The 20,402-nt window shown below is 45.6% G+C and overlaps 1 protein-coding gene across 1 annotated transcript in view; it reads left to right on the plus strand.

Annotated features, from left to right (window-relative positions):
- The window catches only part of gfap (glial fibrillary acidic protein), a 31,594-nt gene extending 11,588 nt beyond the window's left edge, over nucleotides 1–20,006 (plus strand). Inside the window, exons 2-10 of the mRNA XM_063037202.1 lie at nucleotides 5,363–5,761; nucleotides 6,287–6,347; nucleotides 8,666–8,761; nucleotides 8,897–9,058; nucleotides 11,473–11,598; nucleotides 14,978–15,198; nucleotides 16,418–16,461; nucleotides 18,165–18,250; nucleotides 19,032–20,006. Coding sequence (XP_062893272.1) covers nucleotides 5,363–5,761; nucleotides 6,287–6,347; nucleotides 8,666–8,761; nucleotides 8,897–9,058; nucleotides 11,473–11,598; nucleotides 14,978–15,198; nucleotides 16,418–16,461; nucleotides 18,165–18,250; nucleotides 19,032–19,073 — 1,237 coding nt within the window. The 3' untranslated portion in view covers nucleotides 19,074–20,006. The remainder of the gene's footprint in view (nucleotides 1–5,362; nucleotides 5,762–6,286; nucleotides 6,348–8,665; nucleotides 8,762–8,896; nucleotides 9,059–11,472; nucleotides 11,599–14,977; nucleotides 15,199–16,417; nucleotides 16,462–18,164; nucleotides 18,251–19,031) is intronic.
- Nucleotides 20,007–20,402: the final 396 nt, after the last annotated feature.

Genomic DNA, 20,402 nt, shown 5'->3' on the forward strand with positions numbered 1-20,402 from the left:
TAATGTCAATCAGTTGCAGGAATCACTGTTCTCTTCCCTAAAGTCACTTACTTCCATGTCTGCACAAGAATACAGATAAGAAAATTTCTGTTTAAAACCTTGCCCGTCCCCTGTAGCTCCACACAGATGACCACACTGATCCTAAGATCCCATATTCTCTCCTTGCCACTTAGAGAATCTTCTAAATTCTCCATTGCCTGATCAGGCAGGGGCATCCTATGTCCTCTCCTTGTTTTTTAATTTTCTTTTTAAGTGTCTTATCCTCCTCAAATAACTTTGAACTTTCGATCAACCTCAGCGTTTGATTCCAGCTGCCTGGACCTGACCCACGTCTCCTTTCTCCTGGCTGACTCCTCAATATCCATTGTCATCCAAGTTTCTCTACTCCTTCCAGGCTTACCCTTCACTCTGATGTGATACATTAGTCCTGAACTCTCCCCCATCTCACTTTAAAAAGCCTTTACCTGCTGACAATCCCTCCCACTCAACCTTTGACAGTTCCTGTCTAATGTCATCAAAATTAGCCATGATTCAATTTAGGACTTTAACTTGTGGCCAAGTTCTATCATTTTCTATAGCTATTTTGAATCTTACACCATGAGACATAGGAGCAGAGTTAGACCATCTGGCCCATCGAGTCTGCTCCGCCATTCAATCATGGCTGATCCTTTTTTACTATCTCCTCAACCCCAGTTCCTGACCTTGTCCCCATAACTTTGATGCCATGCCCAATCAAGAATCTTATGTGGTTCTCGTCACTGGTCCCAAAGTGCTTCCTCACTGTCACCTCAGTCAATAGACAATAGGTGCAGGAGTAAGCCATTTGGCCCTTCAAGCCAGCACCACCATTCACTGTGATCATGGCTGATCATTCACAATCAGTACCCTTTTCCTGCCTTCTCCCCATATCCCTTCACTCCACTATCTTTAAGAGCTCTATCTAACTCTTTTTTGAAAGAATCCAGAGAATTGGCCTCCACTGCCTTTTTGAGGCAGAGAATTCCACAGAACCACAACCCTCTGTGTGAAAAAGTTTTTCCTCAACTCCGTTCTAAATTGTCTACCCCTTAAACTGTGGCCTCTGGTTCTGGACTCCCCCAACATCGGGAACATGTTTCTTGCCTCCAGCATGTCCAATCCCTTAATAATCTTATACGTTTCAATCAGATCCCTTCTTTTCCTTCTAAATTCCAGAGTATACAACCCCAGTCGCTCCAATCTTTCAACATATGACAGTCCCGCCATCCTGGGAATTAACCTCGTGAACCTACGCTGCACTCCCTCAATAGCTAGAATGTCCTTCCTCAAATTTGGAGACCAAAACTGTACACAATATTCCAGGTGTGGTCTCACCAGGGCCCTGTACAGCTGCAGAAGGACCTCTTTGCTCCTATACTCAATTCCCCTTGTTCTGAAGGCCAGCATGCCATTAGCTTTCTTCACTGCCTGCTGTAACTGCATGCTTACTTTCAGTGACTGATGAACAAGGACACCTAGATCTCGTTGTACTTCCCCTTTTCCTAACTTGACATCATTCAGATAGTAATCTGCCTTCCTGTTCTTGCCACCAAAGTGGATAACCTCACATTTATCCACATTAAACTGCATCTACCATGCATCTGCCCACTCACCCAGCCTGTCCAAGTCACCCTGCATTCTCATAACATGCTCCTCACATTTCACACTGCCACCCAGTTTTGTGTCATCTGCAAATTTGCTAATGTTACTTTTAATCCCTTCATCCAAATCATTAATGTATATTGTTAATAGCTGCGGTCCCAGCACTGAACCCTGCAGTACCCCACTAGTCACTGCCTGCCATTCTGAAAAGGACCCATTAATCCCCACTCTTTGTTTCCTGTCTGCCAACCAATTTTCTATCCATGTCAGTACCCTACCCCCAATACCATTTGCTCTAATTTTGCACACTAACCCCCATGTGGGACCTTATCAAAGGCTTCACTTGCAGAAAGTTGTGGACACAGCTCAGCGCAGAAACCAGCTCCCCTCCACAGGCTCCGTCTGCACTTCTCCAAAGTTCAAAGTAAATTTTAATTATCAAAGTACATATAGTAAGTAAGGGCATCCATTAGTCTTGCGAGACCATGGATCTGTGCCTGGAAAGTCTTCACTCTCCAGGGCGCAGGCCTGGGCAAGGTTGTATGGAAGACCAGCAGTTGCCCGTGCTGCAAGTCTCCCCTCTCTACGACACCGATGTTGTCCAAAGGAAGGGCATTAGGACCCATACAGCTTGGCACCAGTGTCGTCGCAGAGCAATGTGTGAATGTGTGGTTAAGTGCCTTGCTCAAGGACACAACACGTTCCCTCGGCTGGGGCTCGAACTCACGACCTTCAGGCTGCTAGTCCAATCCCTTAACCACTTGGCCACGTGCCCACAAAGTACATATATGTCACCATATACATCCCTGAGATTCATTTTCTTGTGGGCATACTCAATAACCATAACAGAATCAATGAAAGACCAGCCAACTAGGGTGTTCAACCAGAGTGCAGAAGACAACAAACTGTGCAAATACAAAAATAAATTAATAATAAATAAATAAGCAATAAATATCGAGAACATGAGATGAAAGGTCTTTGAAAGTGAGTCAATATAGGTTGTGGGAACTTTTCAGCGATGGGGTAAGTGAAGTTGGGTGAAGTTAACCCCTCTGGTTCAAGGGCCTGATGGTTGAGGGGCAATAACTGTTCCTGAACCTGGCAGTGTGACTCCTGAGGCTCCTGTATCTCCTTCCTGTTGGCAGCAGCAAGAAGAGAGCCTGGCCTGGGTGGTGGGGGTCCCTGATGATGGACACTGCTTTCCTGTGACAACACTCCGTGTAGATGTGCTCACTGGTGAGGAGGGCTGTATCCTGTACTTTTCGCTGCCTTGGTGAAACAGCCAGCATAATCAATGACCCCACCGACCCTGGACATTCTCTCTTTTCTCCTCTCCCCATCAGGCATAAGATATAAAAACCTAAAAACACAACCCACCTGGTTCAAGGACAGATTCCACTCTGCTGTTGCAAGAATTTGGAATGGTACCCTAGTTCAATAAGAGGGACTCTTGAACTCACTGTCCATCTCATCATGGCCTTGCTCCTTATTGTCGCCCTACACTGCACTTTCTCTGTAACTGTGACACTTTATTCTGCCTTCTGTTATTGTTTTACCATGTCGTACCCCAATGCACTGTGTAATGATCTGATCTGTATGAACAGTGTGCAAGGCAAGCTTTTCACCGTATCTTGGTACATGAGACAATAATAAGCCAATTCCAATTCTAATTCCCTGCCTCGTTTCCTGAGAGGAGGTCAAGTGTAGCCCCTCCCATCCCACACTCTAGAAGGGCCATTACTGGTGGCTCTTGCCATGCAGAAGCAAGTCATGAAGTACAGAGAATATGCGCCAAAGTGTGGCAGTTATGGGAGTACAGATTGTGGATACCCCACTGGTGGTATTATAGTGAAAATATACCATTACTGAGGGCAGCTACGGAATTACAGGGAGTGAGTGTTGATTCAGTTACCACAGTATGGTCGGTATATATCCGGCTCAGGGCATTTACCACTGCAGAGTGAATGTACTCCTTCCCCGTCAGGACAGACAGTGTATATGTCTCCCTCTTCTGAGTTTATCGCTGCAGTACTCTAGTGACTGACTTGCTTCCAGCTTGCCTGCTGAGTTCAACATCTGCAGGTCTATCTAATTTATTGTGCTGTGATTTACGATGTGACTTTGAAAGTGCTGATTGAGTAAAGCTGGCAGCAGCCACTGTGTCTGTGGAAGCAGAGGTAACGCAAGAATCGAGGCTCTACTGTCTCCCATACCCTTCCCCCTCACCCTCACCCCCCCCAACGCATCTCCGAAATTCTCACTACGACAATTCATGAACCCCTGCCAACTATGAACTCCCATGAACTTTAAATTTTGGCAATTATCCTTGTTGTAAAGAACTCAGGAAATATTACACATTGTTGGGTGATGTATGATTGAGCTCTAACTGGTTGTGCTTGAGGATCAACTAGTACATCTGCTTTCTACAGCTCAAGTGAACCACATTGAATTCTGCCTTTCAGTGCTGTCCATGTGCAATCTGCAGCTTGATTCTTGTTACTTTCTTTGTTCTGTTGTGGACACTTGCACCAGAACCATGAGAACCTTGCAGATATCTTGACTTAGAAATTCGACTTCACCCAAAAAGGTGCACAGGAGATCCTGGCAGGTGTTGTGTCACCCTTCAGAAGGTCCTGGGTACAACCTGTCACCTGGGTCAGGGCCCAGGACCTGGCGAACGGGCTGGATGGCTTGCAGACATTGTTCTTTGGGTGGTACCTTGGAGAGTGGTTCACTTGATAATGGGGAGAATCACTGACTCTGGGTTGTGATTCGCCATTATCAAATAGTGTGCCGAAGGTCATTGCAGGCAGACAGGTCACAGGGCAAAGTTATTCACAGCCTGGAAGACCTCTGGAATGCTCAAGAAAATGAGGTGGGAATAAAGGTATTTTAACTGTTAAAAGCTCAGCTGTGAATCCAGTCTTGACCCAAAGTATTGTCTCCACAGTGCTGCCTGCTTTAGCCCAAAATGTTGACTGTTCAGTTCCCCCCACAGATGCTGCCTGACCCGTTGAATTCCTCCAGCAGTTTGTGTGTGTTGCTCCAGAGTCTGTTTTTTTCCCTCCAGATTCCTGCATCTTCATTAGAATCAGGTTTAATATCACTGGCATATGATGTGAAATTGTATTGCAGCAGCAGTACTTCGCAATACAGAATATTAAAAACTATGTGTATATATTTTTAAAAATAAATTAAATAAGCAGCAGTGCAAAAAGAGGAGGGGAAATTGTGAGGAAGTGTCCATGGGTTCAGAAATCTGATGGTGGAGGGAAAGAAGCTGTTCCTGAAACATGGAGTGTGTGTCTTCAGGCTCCTGTATCCCCTCCTTCTCACACAGTGAGAAGAGATCATGTCCTGGGTGATGGGGGTTCTTCACTAGTCCAATAGTTCACTAGTTCTATTGAATATCAGAGAATGTATACAATATACAACCTGAAATTCTTACTCTCCACGGACGTCCTCAAAACAGAAGAAAAATCCCAAAGAATGAATGACAGAAAAAAAGATGCAAGAACCCCAAAGCTTCCTGCCCCCTCCCACACACAAACAGTCTTGTTGAGGCATTGCTCTTTGGAGATGTCCCGAACGCTGGGGAAGGCTAGTGCCCATGATGGAGCAGACTGAGCTTGCAACTTTCGACAGCTTTTTCCGATCCTGCGCAGTGACCCCTCCATACCAGATGGTGATGCTCTCCATGGTACAAACCTTTATTGCCTGGTAATTTTATCTTCCTGCACAGGTCTGTTTTGCCAATCTCCTCCAGAAGCTCTGTAGTTCAAATGAAACACATTAACTACCCAACTAAAGTGATGTACCAGGAGAAGCTCAACTTCACCCTGTCAGATGCCCTCAATGCAGAGTTCAAGGAGACTCGAACTAATGAGAAGTTTGAGATGATGGAGCTCAACGATCGCTTTGCCAGTTACATTGAGAAGGTGCGCTTCCTGGAGAACCAGAACAAAGTCCTGGCCACTGAGCTCAACCAGATCAAGGGGAAGGAGCCCAGCCGGCTGGGGGATATGTACTTGGATGAGATCCGGGAACTGCGGCAGCAGATGGACCAGCTGAACAGTTCCAAGGCTCGCCTGGAAATCGAGAGGGACAACCTGCTGGAGGACCACACCAACCTGAAACAAAGGTATGAGCCCATGTTCTCTGGGAGGGAGATGCCCTGCTGGGTGAGAGTGGAGTCCTCCCAGGAAGGGCTGGGTTCACACAGCTAGATACTCCAACCCACCATATTAACACCCTGACACACCCACCAACCTTAGAATCACTATTTGATCCATCCATCTATTTCTTCCTTCTTGACAGTGATCAGTATGAGAAACAAAATGTATGAGGAACATTTGTAAAGGTGTGATCTGATTTGACTCTCATTTTCTAATTAACATATTCTGTGCATTAATGCATGAATAGGAGGTGGATTTGAGAAGGAATTTGAGAACTAGTCACACACAAGTAGGTGCTGATTCATTCTGGTAGTAACCTTAGAAGAGAGCTTAGACAAGAATTGGGTGCCCGTTAAGAAGTGTGTGGGGTCTGTTGCATACTTTGTGATTTAGAACTTTTGACTTTGAAAGCATGAACTGTTGCAATTATCGCGAAGTGCCTCGTTCTTTAAAATGCAAGGTCAGTCACTCCACTAAATTCTGTTCCACAGGTTACAGGATGAGATCAATCTACGTACAGAAATTGAGAGCAACTTGGCCACGTACAAACAGGTAAGAAACTGTGTAAGAGGTCCAAGCTCTGACAGGAGTTGGCAGGGATAAAACACATCGGGCATAGTTGGGTCAATGCCTCAGTCTTTCTTGGTGCAATCTTGCACCTCACTCCAACAAACCTTCCAGGGGAGCAGTGCTAAGCTTCAGAACTAATGGGTAACTGATTTCCCTATGTTGACTATGTTCGAGAGCCAAGGTTACCTGAACTTCATTGTTTGAGTTGCAGTTCTTGTCAGAGATGATCCTGTTTGCACACACTGGGGGTTGAGGTCCATGACATCATCAACTTGTTCACCAAGGTAGCTGGTAGTATGAGCCGAAAACGCTGCATCCATGAGGGACACACCCTCTACACCCAAACACCACACTACCCTCTGACAATAAAGGTTCACACCCTGGGAAAATTTGGACCATTCTCAGGAGCCACATCCCAGCGAAGGAGGACATCAAGGAAGAAAATTAGCATTTCTGACAATGTACCAGCACAGCTTTTGGTCACTTGAGAAAAAAAGGATATTTGAAGGTGGTGATCTCAGACTGGCACAAATCCCATGGTCTACTCGTCAGCAGTGATCCGTGTCCTCCTGTGTGCTTCTGAGAGCCAAACTACCTGCAGAAGGCATCTTGTGGCATTGGGAAATGCACCACCCACCAACAGTATTTCTGAAAAATCCCCAAAAATTCAAGAGAAGGAAGAGCAAATTAACATCAGTCTTCTAGCAGGCCAACGTTCCTTGCCTAGCAGCCCTGCTTTCTCTCAGTCGGCTACTCCCTCCTCCTGCTCGACACCAGACTTCCAGAGCCATCATCCTAGCCCACACTCTGTCATAAGTGAAAATTACCAGGCAGACAGAAGGAAAGTTTCAAGGATGTGCTCAAATCTGCTTTGAAGTTTAACATCCCCACCAACACCCAGGTACCTTTGACCTACAGGCATTCAAATTTGAGAAGGCTTATTTGGGATGATGCTGAGAACCTCAAGCCCACACATCGGTCAGTCATCTCCTGCCCCATTCATGGAAGAGCCTAGGGTTTCACAACAGATGCCCCTGAATCCACAAAATCTGAGTGGAGGGATGTTTGAAAGTGGCAACACAGATGGATAAGGAGGTAAAGAAGGCACACATTGATCAGGGCACTGAGTGTAAAAGTAGGGATGTCACAATGCAGCTGTGTAAAACTTTAGTTTGCAATTGGGGTATTGTGTGCCATTCTGGTCACTACATTACAGGAAGGATATGAATGCTTTGGAATCTGTGAAGCAGACACGAAAGTGATATTTAAGAAACAATTAAACAGCCATGTGAACAGGCAGGGATTGGGGGGATATAGACCATGAGCAGGCAGATGGGATTAGTCCAGACTGACATCCTGGTCAGCCCGGACATTATGGGCCTGAAGAGCCTGTTACTATGCTGTACTGTTCTGTGTTCCACGTTAGATCCTGGGGGACTGCTGAATAAGGGTGAGCAATAAATGGAGGATTAGAATGAGATTGACACCAGGTTTAACTTTGGATTGGTCTTCTGAAATATTGGAACAACTTGCCGAGCCAAAAAGCCCCTATGTACTTTTATTAAATTTGGGTCCCATGTATCTGTAAAGAATGTAAAGAAAACCTCAGGGAGCAGACTAGTGATCCTTCAGGGGCAAGCCCTTCCTTCTCCCCATCCAGTGCACCCAAGGGTGGCATGAGAGATGTGTGACTGACATGACTGAATGAAATGATTCCCCTCTTTCAGGGAGGTGCAGACAAGGTTAACCAGGGTGTTGACAGGAGTAGAGATTACAGGCTTCTACAGGGAGGCATAGGACTCTAGGTGACACCCCCTGCTCCATTCACGAGGGGAAAATGAATGACAGAGTTACCAGCAGCAACCAAGGAATATGGAGACTCTCTTTGCTCCAGACATTGTAGGTGGTCTTTCCCACTGCTGCAGTGGAGGGGGCTCGGGGTTGCTTCTCAGACCTGGAAACCCTGGTCAGACTCCAGGGCACAAAATCATTCTGTGACCATTCTCTTATAAAATACAAGCACCTCTATCATGGGGAAGAATGGCCTAGACCAACCCTAAGCCACAAGCTAAGGTTTGGGTGAATAGGGAGGGTGTTAGTCAGCCAATGACTGGCAATGGTTAAGCGGAAGCCTTCTCTTCACTGAACTCTCTGATGTCCTCTTGCTTATTTCAGGATTCTGTCTTTCCTTGAAACATCTGGGTGTGGGAAGCCCCAGCAAAAATCAGTTCCTGGCGGGTACTTTAACTAATGACCCTGTGGTGTACCTAACCCTGTCCTTTCTACCCTCCTGCTCCCAGGACCTTGACGATGCTGCTTTGGTTCGTGTTGATCTGGAGCGAAAGATCAATTCCTTGCAGGATGAGATTGACTTCCTGAAGAAAGTGCATGATGAGGTAAGGAGACTTGGCCTACTGTGGCCAAGGATGGGCTTCGAGTGGCCAGAACTGTGATCTGGATAGAGGTGCTTATGAGAGATATGACGACGGGCCGCTGAACTGTCTGACTCACTTCCTCTTCTTGGCCGTCAGGAAATTCGGGAACTGCATGAGCAACTGCAGTTGCAGCAGGTCCATGTTGAGGTGGACGTCTCCAAGCCTGACCTCACAGCTGCCCTGAAGGACATTCGCACTCAATACGAATCTGTGGCCAGCAAGAACCTGCAGGAGGCTGAGGAGTGGTACAAGGCCAAGGTGAGCACGTTCCACATCCAGTAGTCACACACAAGCCTCCCCTCTAAAAAGAGGACAGCATTTATAACTACATTTTTTTTGGAGGGGGAGTTTTATTACATGGCTACAGCTGAGCTGTGTCAGCTAGAATCCCACAACAGTGCCTGAAGCTTCAGGTGAGGCGCCACGGTAGCGTAGCGGTTTGTGCGATGCTATTACATCTCAGACCATCAGAGTTCAATTCCGGCATCCTCTGTAAGAAAGTTTGCATCTTCTTCCCATGTGTGTGTGGGTTTCCTCTGGGTGTTCCGGTTTCCTCTGGGTGTTCCAGTTTCCTCCCACAGTCCAAACACGTACCGTTTAGTAGTTTAATTGGTCATTGTAAATTGTCCCGTGATTAGGCTAAAGTTAAAGAGGTTGGTTGCTGGGTGGTGCAGCTCGTTGGGCTGGAAGAGCCTGTTCTGCACTGTATTTCTAAATAAATAAACTAGATAAATGACCACCGCGAAATCCCACGCAAACAGCACACCCGGAGCAACCATCACCATTTTCTGCTATAATGAAGGGAAAAGCTCAAACAGAAATGTTGCTTTTCAGTGGTTTGGCTGAGGGAACAGTCCTGATGAAGGGTCTCGGCCCGAAATGTCGACTGTTTACTCTTTCTATCGATGTGCCTGACCTGTTGAGTTCCTCCAGCTTTTTGTGTGTGTTGCTGAGGGAACAATGTTATGTTTCCAAGTTTGCTGTGCTGTTAGTGCTGATCTAGGTGAGTACAGAGGGGGTGATGGGGTGATGGACCAGCTGAGTGAGCAGGAGTGAACATGATAGGGAGAATACAGGCACTGAAGGTTGTCCACTTTGGTGTACAATATAGAGAAACTAAATTTGTTAAATGGTGAGAGATTGGGTAGATTTGATTTTCAGAGGGACCCAGGTGTCTTTGTAAACTGAAGGCCAGCATGCAGGTAGAGGAAGTTGTTACAAGGGCAAGTAGAATGTCAACTCTTTATTATAATAAGTCTGATGGGAGTAAGAAACTCTTACTGCAACTGTACAGGACCTTGGTCTGCACCTGGGGCATTACCTATGGTTTCAGTCCGAATTCGGAAAGGATGTATTCGCCAGTGGGAGTGCAGTGAAGATTCACCAGACTTATTCCAGGAATAGTGGGTTTGCCATGTGAGGGGAGATTGAGAAGGCATGGACTCCATTCTTTTAAACTCCACAGAATGGAGACCATGCCTATTCAATCCCTTCTCATATGGCAGACTCAATATTCCTGGAACCGGTCTGGTGACTCTTCGCTGCACTCCCACCAGCAATATATCCTCAGAGACTGATGGCTGGGCACAGGAAAGATGTTTGCCCTGACTGAGGAGTCTAGGACCAGGGCACAGTTTGAAAATGAGGGGTAGGCTGTTTAGAACAGAGAAGAGGAAAACTTCCTTCACTTGTAAGATACTGAATCTTCTGCAATAGCCGCTGTTATTTTTAAGATCATCATTTTATTTTGACTGTGGGGCAAGTAGAAGTGTGACCCCCCCCCCCTCAGCATCCAGTGCAGATAGGGAATGTGACCTTGAATCTGTTTCCATGAGGTCACTGTCTGCACTTGGACAGGTATCAGACACTCCAGTTCTGATTGTAAATTAGTATTTCATTGTTATCAACTTTACCACATGCTGGCTGAATTCCAAACACCAGGAAGCCAAATGATAACTCAACAACAAACACTTTGGGAATCAACATTCCAAACTCAAACAAATATTAAACTGGGAATAATTTGTAGGTGTGTTTGGAGGAGGGTGAATTCTGCACAGGAGCAGGAATTGGCCATTTTACCCCTCTACAAACAAGAGAAAGTCTGCAGATGCTGGAAATCCGAGCAACGCACACAAAATGCTGGAGGAACTCAGCAGGCCAGGCAGCATCTATGGAAAAGAGTACAGTTGACGTTTCGGGCCGGGATCCTATGGCAGGACTGGTGAAAAAAAGCTTAGGAGCAGATTTAAAAGGCGAGGGGAAGGGAGAGAGAAACACAAGGTGAAACTGGGAGGGAGAGTGATGAAGTAAAGAGCTGGCAACTTGACTTTACCCCTCCATCCTGCTCCATAAGATCAGGGTGGGTGTGATCTTGCCCTCTGCCCCACTTTCCTGCCTGCTCCCCATTACACTCGTCCCTAAGTATTCAAATACTTCAGTGATTTAAGATTCAAATGTACTTTGAATCTTGAAACTGTCCAAAGGTCTACCTCAGTGTTGAACATATTCAATGCCTGCTCTTTCACCTGTTGACCTCCCTCTGTGTAATGTATGAGGTTTGCTGGGAAGGTGGGCTACTGTCCAGCTCTGGCTGATAGAAGCAGCCTGGACCCCTGCCCACGCCCTCTGGTACCCAATGTGCTGGTTGTGTAACCTTGCCTTTCTATGTGCAGTTCTCCGATCTGACCGACGCTGCCTCTCGCCAGTCTGAAGTTCTGCGTCAGGCCAAGCAGGAGGTGAATGACTCTCGCAGGCAGATCCAATCCCTGACATGTGACCTGGAAGGTCTGAAGGGCACGGTGAGTTCTCCCTGGAAACTAGGCAGGACTGACCAGGATGGTTCTGTAGAAATCCAAAACATTGAACATGTATTTAAAAATGGAAGTTCACTTCCGATCAGAGAGAATGACACCCATGAGCAATTAAATCAGCACAATGTGTATCTGTCAGTGTTGTTTGCCAGCACACCTGCTCCTACACGTTTACTTCCACAGTAGAAGATACTGAAGCAAGGACAACTTGCAGCCAATTATTCTATCCTGTAATTAGCTCTGCCAACTGGAGACTAATTTTTTTCCCCATTTCCTTTGAGTACCGATTGTCATTTTGAACACTTCTAATTAAAGTTTAGCACAGACCAGGCATGATGTAAAAGGTTTTTAGATGGCAGTCATGTGATGCCATATTAAAGGAGTATTGCTCTATGCCTAACCTAGCAGTACCAGTTCAGGGAAAGCTAGGTTAGGGTGGGGCGGGGTGAGCTTTACAGTGTACCTGACATGTTACTTCATGTTGTGTTGCAAAACTTAAAGGCAATGGGGAAAAACACTGTAACAGACTTGACCTATCATCAATCTTTCAGAATCACTTAGTTTGGAATGTGTATGAAATATAATCATTAAGACACAGGAGGCTGTTAACTCTTTGAGGATTCATCTATTTGGCCTCATTGTCAGCTTTCCCCAGTGGCCTGCAAATTATTTACCTTAAATACCTTACCAATTCCTGTATGTCTCTTTTTCCTGTGCGACTCTGTTGCAGCTAGTATTCCAAGCTTATTCAAGGTTTTTTTCTTTAATTAACTGTTTTCCCAGAATCCCATCTGCATATTTTGCTATTCATTTTGTACCTCCTGGCCCTTGAACCATTTCCCGTGGGAACAGCTTCCCTCTCTTTGCCCTATCCGCCACCTTCTACACATCCATCAAATCTTCAGAATCAGAATCGGGTTTATTATCACCAGCATGCAACGTGAAATTTGTTAACTTAGCAGCAGAAGTTCAATGCAATACATAATCTAGAAGAAGAAAAATAATAATAACAATAAATAAATAAGTAAACCTTATTCAGTATATTTTATACAGTATACATATATTGAATAGATTAAAAATCTTGCAAAAAACAGAAATAATATATATTTAACAAGTGAGGTGGTGTCCAAGGGTTCAATGTCCATTTAGGAATCGGATGGCAGTGGGAAAGGAGCTGTTCCTGAAATCACTGAGTGTGTGCCTTCAGGCTTCTGTACCTCCTACCTGATGGTAACAGTAAGAAAGGGCAGGCCCTGGGTGCTGGGGGTCCTTAATAATGGACGCTGCCTTTCTGAGACACAGCTCCTTGAAGATGTCCTAGTACCCAAGATGGAGCTGACTAAATTTACAACCCTCTGCAGCTTCTTTCGGTCCTGTGCAGTAGCCCCTCCAGACCAGACAGTGATGCAGCCTGTCAGAATGCTCTCCACGGTACATCTATAGAAGTTTTTGAGTGTATTTGTTCACATGCCAAATCTCTTCAAACTGCTAATGAAGTATAGTCGCTGTTTTGCCTTCTTTATAACTACATCGATATGTGGGGACCAGGTTAGATCCTCAGAGATCTTGACACCCAGGAACTTGAAACTGCTCACTCTCTCCACTTCTCATCCCTCTGAGGATTGGTATGTGTTCCTTCGTCTTACCCTTCCTGAAGTCCACAATCAGCTCTTTTGTCTTACTGACGTTGAGTGCCAGGTTGTTGCTGTGACACCACTCCACTAGTTGGCATATCTCACTCCTGTACGCCCTCTCGTCACCACCTCAGATTCTACCAACAATAGTTGTATCATCAGCAAATTTATAGATGGTATTTGAGTTATGACGAGCCACACAGTCATGGGTATACAGAGAGTAGAGCAGTGGGCTAAGCACACACCCCTGAGGTGAGTCAGTGTTGATCTTCAGCAAGGAGGAGATATTATCACCAATCTGTACAGATTGTGGTCTTCCGGTTAGGAAGTCAAGGATTCAATTGCAGAGGGAGGTACAGAGGCCCAGGTTCTGCAACTTCTCAATGAGGATAGTGGGAATGATGGTATTAAATGCTGAGCTATAGTTGATGAACAGCATCCTGACATAGGTGTCTGTGGTCTAAAGCTGTGTGGAGAACCATTGAGATTGCGTCTGCCATTGACCTATTGTGGCGATAGGCAAATTGCAATGGGTCCAGGTCCTTTGCTGAGGCAGGAGTTCAGTCTAGTCATGACCAACCTCTCAAAGCATTTCATCACTCTCGATGTGAGTGCTATCAGGCGATAGTCATTAAGGTAGCCCACATTATTCTTCTTAGGCACTGGTATAATTGTTGCCTTTTAGAAGTAAGTGTGAACTTCCGCCCGTAGCAGTGAGAGGTTGAAAATGTCCTTGAATACTCCCGCCAGTTGGTTGGCACAGGTTTTCAGAGCCTTACCAGGTACTCCATCGGGACCTTCTGCCTTGTGAGGGTTCACTCTCTTTAAGGACAGTCTAACATCGGCCTCTGAGACAGAGATCACAGGGTCATCAGGCGCAGCAGGGATCTGCACAGATGTAGTTGTGTTCTCCCTTTCAAATCTCCCAATATTCATTGCATCAACTATAGCTGCACTCCTCCATCCCTGGGGCCACTTTAGTAAAATCTCCTCTGCACCCTGTCTACAGTCTTTGCAGCCTTTCTAATGTCCTGGTCAGAGTTTAATGCATTAATCCAGAAGTGACTTAACCAGTGTTTGGTGTTGGTCCAACAAAACCACCAAGTTTATGTTGTCCATGACACTAATTATGAATCCCAGGATCCCAGCTGTTTTACAACTGCTCTGCCATTTCAGAAATTTCTGCACAAATACACATTGGTCCCTTGATTACTTTTGAAGGTACAGAACAACATGCCTTTCACTCACAGTTCACATGACAGGATCAACCATGGAACATCTGATGTTTGAGGACTGTAGAGACCCCTGAGTGATGTGGGCTGGTGTGTGCTACAAGCCTAGGGCAAGCTCCCCTTATCCCTGTCCTACTGGCTGAGTCTGCAAAGCTCTGCCTTTCACAGACTCCATGAACCAGACTAAGCAGAATACATTCTCTGACCAGGACTATAGAAAACGCAGCCCTGCTCCTGGGAATTACAAGTATGGACACAGGCATGTGTGGGATTAAGCTCATGCCCAGTGTCTCCAACAATTACAGTTTCAGAATGATCTCCTGTTGAATGTCTTTAACACAGCATTTGCCTGAAATTTGCGGAGAGATGGGGAAAAGGTAGGGTCGTGGTGGCTAAAGTGGTTATATATTAGTAAATCCAGTACTGGGAGCTGGGATCGGGACTGTGTTGTTGGGATTTGGATGTGATTTTTGGTCCTGACCTGGCTTTGGTTTTTGACAGAACGAGTCATTGGAACGCCAGTTGCGTGAGATGGAGGAACGCTTCCGTTTTGAGACCAGTAGTTACCAGGACACCATCGGCCACATGGAGACTGACATCCAGAACCTGAAGGAGGAGATGGCACGTCACCTACAGGCATATCAGGACCTGCTCAATGTCAAACTGGCCCTGGACATTGAAATTGCCACCTACAGAAAGCTGCTGGAAGGCGAGGAGAGCCGGTAAGGCTGTGAGAGACGCACCTTCCTACACTCCTCATTCAACCAGCAAGCACTTTTGTGCCTCCTCCCTCCAATCCCCCTACCTCTGTTGGGTCTCTGGCTCCTGCTTTTTCCTTTCTTCTTGAGTGTAGATTTTAAGAGCCAAATTTTGTATTTCTTACCTGTTGTTTTGCTTACAAGTAAGCATCAAACGCCCTCCCCCCCAGTCACTGTCTCATCAACCTCCACCCTAATCCATCCCATGTTGCACTACTCTGTATTGTTGATCATTACCAAAACATCACAGATTTACCAGTCTCAGAAAATACAAATTGCTATTGCAAACAATATCCGCCACTCTTCCAGTCATCCCCCACTCCCTCCACCCACACTGTCTGATGGAGACAGCCAGGTCAGAAGGGTTTCTCTTTGTTGATCAAAGACCAGGTGGGAGGTGTTGATCAGGACCCTGGACAGCACGGGCCTCTGCACTTTGACAGTACAGTGACACAGACAGACCAACTGGTCTTGTCAGAGCCCTGTCCTCTCCAGCCGCTTGAGATCAGAGACACATAGCTTCTATCATTTTTAAAGAACGAATTACAATATATTAATTGAACACCACATTAAATATAACCAGGTAATTAAAATGTAAATTAACATAATTTATTTTTAAAATTGGATAGCTCTCCATTTATCTCTCATCTATGTGCCTATGTGGGAGGGAAGGGTTGGACTGATCTTGGAGTAGGTTAAAAGGTCAGCACAACATTGTGGGCTGAAGGGCCTGTGCTGTGCTATACTGTAGGGTTCTATATTCTAAAATAGCAAGCCACTGCTCTCTCTAGTGAGGGCGGATGCCCCAGTTTACTGTGCACTGTGGCTGGTGTATACATCTCATATTCAGAACTATCTGAGATCACCAATGTGTCAGGAACACTCGGCGATCTAGCCTGCAGTATAGATCACACCACAGTGTTTTGGCACCTCGCATATGTGATCCACAGTTCTGGGTGGAACTGTGAACTGTGAACGCAATCCAGTCCAGTATGATCACCAGATGTTTAAGGCGGAGATTAACACTTGTGTTCCTGGGCTGTTAGTCTAATGACTGCTCTTGGCTGTCACCGGTACAGCTCCTGCCTCACTCTCCTCAGTACTAAACCCCAACAGACACCCCTCAGTATGAAGGAAGTGTCCTTCAGTCTATTTGAAAGCTCAGTGTTCCTTTTATTTGCAGAATTTCGATGCCTGTCCAGAGTTTCTCCACTCTCCACATACGAGGTAAGTGTGCACACCAACACCTTGTATGTGTACAATTCAGTAGGATCAGCTGATTTGATATTGGTGTCACTCTGCAGTTTTCTGAATTACTTTCCATCCCAGAGCAGGTAACACATGCATTAGACAGGGTAAATCTGCCTCTGCACCCAATCACCGCACCTTCCCAGGAGAGACACAGGGATAAAAGAGGTAACGTGTGTGAAGCCAGGGATATGTGTGTTATCCAAGCTGAAGGTGAAGGGAGGAGAGTGAAGTTCTAGAGGGATACGCTCATACACAGGAACATGTCAATACTGGGAAAGTGGCTGTGTTAGATGTCTCAGAAGGCATAAGAATGGATAAATCCCAGAGCCAGGTAAGAGCTATCCCAGGATGCTGTGGAAAGCAAGGAAGGAGATCTCTGGGGCCTTGATGGAGATTTTTAAAACTTAGTTAGCCACAGACAAAGTGATAGAAGACTGAAAGATAACTAATGTATGTATAAGTCACATGTGCATACATCACATAAAGTAATAAATTAACAAATAGTAAGGTGCATTTACAACACAAATTAAAAAAGTAAACACCATAACACTATTGGTGCTTCATAGATGATGAGACCTGGGTGGTGGCAGGGAGTTCAGTAGTCTCATGGCCTGAGGAAAGAAGCTGCTTCCCAGCCTAACAGTTCTTGTTCTAATGCCTTTTATCTGATGGTAGGGGGTCAAAGAGATTCTGGGACAGATGGGAGGGATCATTTACAATGCTAAGGGCCCTGCATACGTGGTGCTCCTGATAAATATATCTAATGGGTGGAAGAGAGACCCCAATGATCCTCTCAGGAGTACTCGTAATCCTTTGTAGGAACTTGTAGTCAGAAGCCTTGCAATTCCTGTACCAGATGGTGGTACAGCTGGTTAGGACACTCTCGATGGTGCTCCTGTAAAAATTGGTTGAAATGGTGGAGTGGTGGAGCCTCACTCACCTCCATCACTTCAGGAAGTGGAGATGCTGCTGTGCTTTCTTGACCAAAAAGGTGGTGTTGAGGGACCATGTGAGATCGTCCATTATGTGCACTCCCAGAAACTTGGTGCTCTTAGCTCTCCCCATGGAGGAGCCCTTTATGTGCAGTGAGGAGAGAACAGCCTGCACCTTCCTAAAGTCCACCATCATCTCTTTGGTCTTATCCACATTGAAACTCTAGTTGGCTTGGCTCACACCATTCTACCAGCCATTCTAGCTCCTCTCTGTACACTGTCTCATCATCATTGTTGATGAGGCCAACCTATCATCAGTGAACCTGTCTAGCAATGCAGTCATGCATCAGTAGGGGGCACAGCCCGGGGGGGGGGGGAGTGGAGGAGTGGATGGGGCACCAGTGTTGAGTATGATGGAGCTAGAGATGTTTCTGCCAACACAGGATGTGTTGAGCATCTTGCTCTGGAGGAATGTTGTTTTGTTTGGCGGTATCAACATGAATGACAATAAACTGAGCTTGAACTTGAACTTGCTAACCCAAGGCAGGAGGAGTAGCAGTTGGATTTGGAGTAAAACTCCTTTATTCTGAAGATCAGGTTGTCTCCTTCTCATGCCCTGGGCAGACCCCTGGTGTATGTCTGTTCTCTCTCCCTAGGCTTGTGTATTGAGGAAGACCCCTGGTGCATGCCTTTTCTCTCTCCCTGAACTCTTGTAGACATTTCATTATCTATGCTTTGTTATTATAGAGACGAGCCTGGAATCTAAAGGTTCCACTGACATTCAAGCAAGAAGGAATATTGTGATAAAAACTGTGGAGACCCATGATGGACAGGTGAGTGGACAAACAAAGTGATCCCAGATGGAGTAAGGAGCTGGCATCCCTTATCTCCCCACCTGTGCCCAGTGCTGTCCTCTGCCCTAATGTTGCTTGCCTCCTGTCTCACTGGCGCCCAGGTGTGGGCTTGGCACTGCCCAGTGGTGATTCCCATTCTGCTATAGGCTTTGTACTTGGCCTGTGTTACACTGAGGAGAGCAGACACAGCTCATTTTTGTTGGGCATAGTAAATCTCCCAGGATTATGTAAAAAGGAAGGAGCTGTATTTACAGAAATGTCTTTCTTTTAACTCAAATCTTCCAAATTTTGCACAGACATTGAAGTACAAACTTGTACTTTCACAATGTTGTTCTGTGCAAATATTCCCATATGAGATAATGGGTAAGTATTTTTTGACTGATGTTGGTTGTGGATTAAATATTTCACCAGCAAGTACCCAAATCCTGGCCATGGAACCCATAGCACAGCACCAAGAGAGCCAATAAGCCCTTGAAACCTCACCTGAAAGAGAGCACTTCAGACATTGCTGGACTCCCTCAATGTAACCTGAAGCGAGATGGATGGGGCTCGTAACACTGTGGTGATAGGACTTCGTGTTTAAGAGCTGATCACCAGTTATCAGTTGGTTAGATCATGCTTGTTTTGTTGGTCATTACGGCATCACCATGAAGTTTTATAAAAATACATCTTTCTGTCCCCCGACGCCACAACTCAGCAAGTTTCAGCAAACTGATCCTGCACACTTAGTCTGACTCTTATTTCTCTTCTCTGCCCACAGATAATTAATGAATCCAGTGCAGAACGCAAGGAAGTGGTGTAACTGAATGTTCCAGCCCGGTGGAACAAGGGATAAGTGTGGAAACCCCACAGTAGTTCGCTTGCAAATCTAGAGTAACCTTGTGTAGCCACCATTGGAGCAGGATAGGAGATAAAGGAAAAGGAAGTGGAATCCTGAGGTTGTGTGACATACCAATAATACATGTACGCGGGCAGAGGCATCATCTCCCCCCGGTCCCTGCATACAGGACAGGGAAGTATCTCTCCATCACCAGTATACACAGTTGGGGACTGTGTCCCATTGATGCCGCTGGGAATATCCTCAACAGGGTTTTGGTTTTTGACTTTCATGGTTCTGGTGAACATCACTGTCCTGAAACCTCAGCTTTCTCCAGCACGGCGCCCTGGCCTGCTGTGCGCCTACAGAATGTTGTACTTTACGTTTAGATTTCCAAAAAATGCAGTGCTTTTAGTTCATTAATGTCCTTCCCAAGCTGTCTGCAAAGAAATGTCCTTGCTGCAATTTTTAGATGGAGCCTGAGGCAATACCCTGTACATGGGGAATAAAGCAATGAGTGTGCTACACCCCTCCCCTGCGCGCACAACGAGACATCCTACCACTGCCGCTGTGCACACTGCAGTCTGTCTCTAAACCCCAGATACCAGGTTGTTACCTTGTACTGGTGGGATTAAAGCACTCGGCACCACTGACACAGTGCTGTCTCCAGAAATTGAAGAGAGCTGATGAAACCAACAGTAAATACTGTTTAGACTGATTGAACTCTGAATGTGGCAGCACTTCTTTTAACCATAACAGAAATTTTGAACTTATTTGTATCTTCAGACATCCTAACAATTTCTGGTATTAACTCCTTGTTACTGTTCTTTATACACATCCTAAAAGTCTGATTGCTTTTCCAATGCAAATGTAACAATAAAATGAGGTGAAATCAGCAGACTGTGTGTGTGTGTGTGTGTGTGTGTGTGTGCTAATGGTGAGATTTAATGAAAGAATTGTTTTCACTGATTTTGTGACCCAGGAAGGGATGTGAGTTTTGGGCTACCAAAAGCAATTTTCACCTATCCAACTCCAGGGCACCCTCACTGACAGCCAGCCTTCTCATCTAAATCTCCCAGCCCAATGTGGTAGGCAATGTTCCCTCTGATTTGCAATGATCAGTTTGCGCAAAAATCTAGTTCTGTGCAATTTTTTTCCCAGTGACAACACGTGCGCACTGAATTTTATATTCATTTTAACAGCTAGCAAAGCAGTGTCAATAAGAACTTTGATCTCCTCTAGGTTTGATCATTTTTCCTCTCGTTCATTGTAGCGGGTGAAAAAGGATTTTCTCATCGGAGCTTTTACACATCA

Source organism: Mobula hypostoma, chromosome X1, assembly GCF_963921235.1.
Source record: "Mobula hypostoma chromosome X1, sMobHyp1.1, whole genome shotgun sequence".
Classification (NCBI taxonomy): domain Eukaryota; kingdom Metazoa; phylum Chordata; class Chondrichthyes; order Myliobatiformes; family Myliobatidae; genus Mobula; species Mobula hypostoma.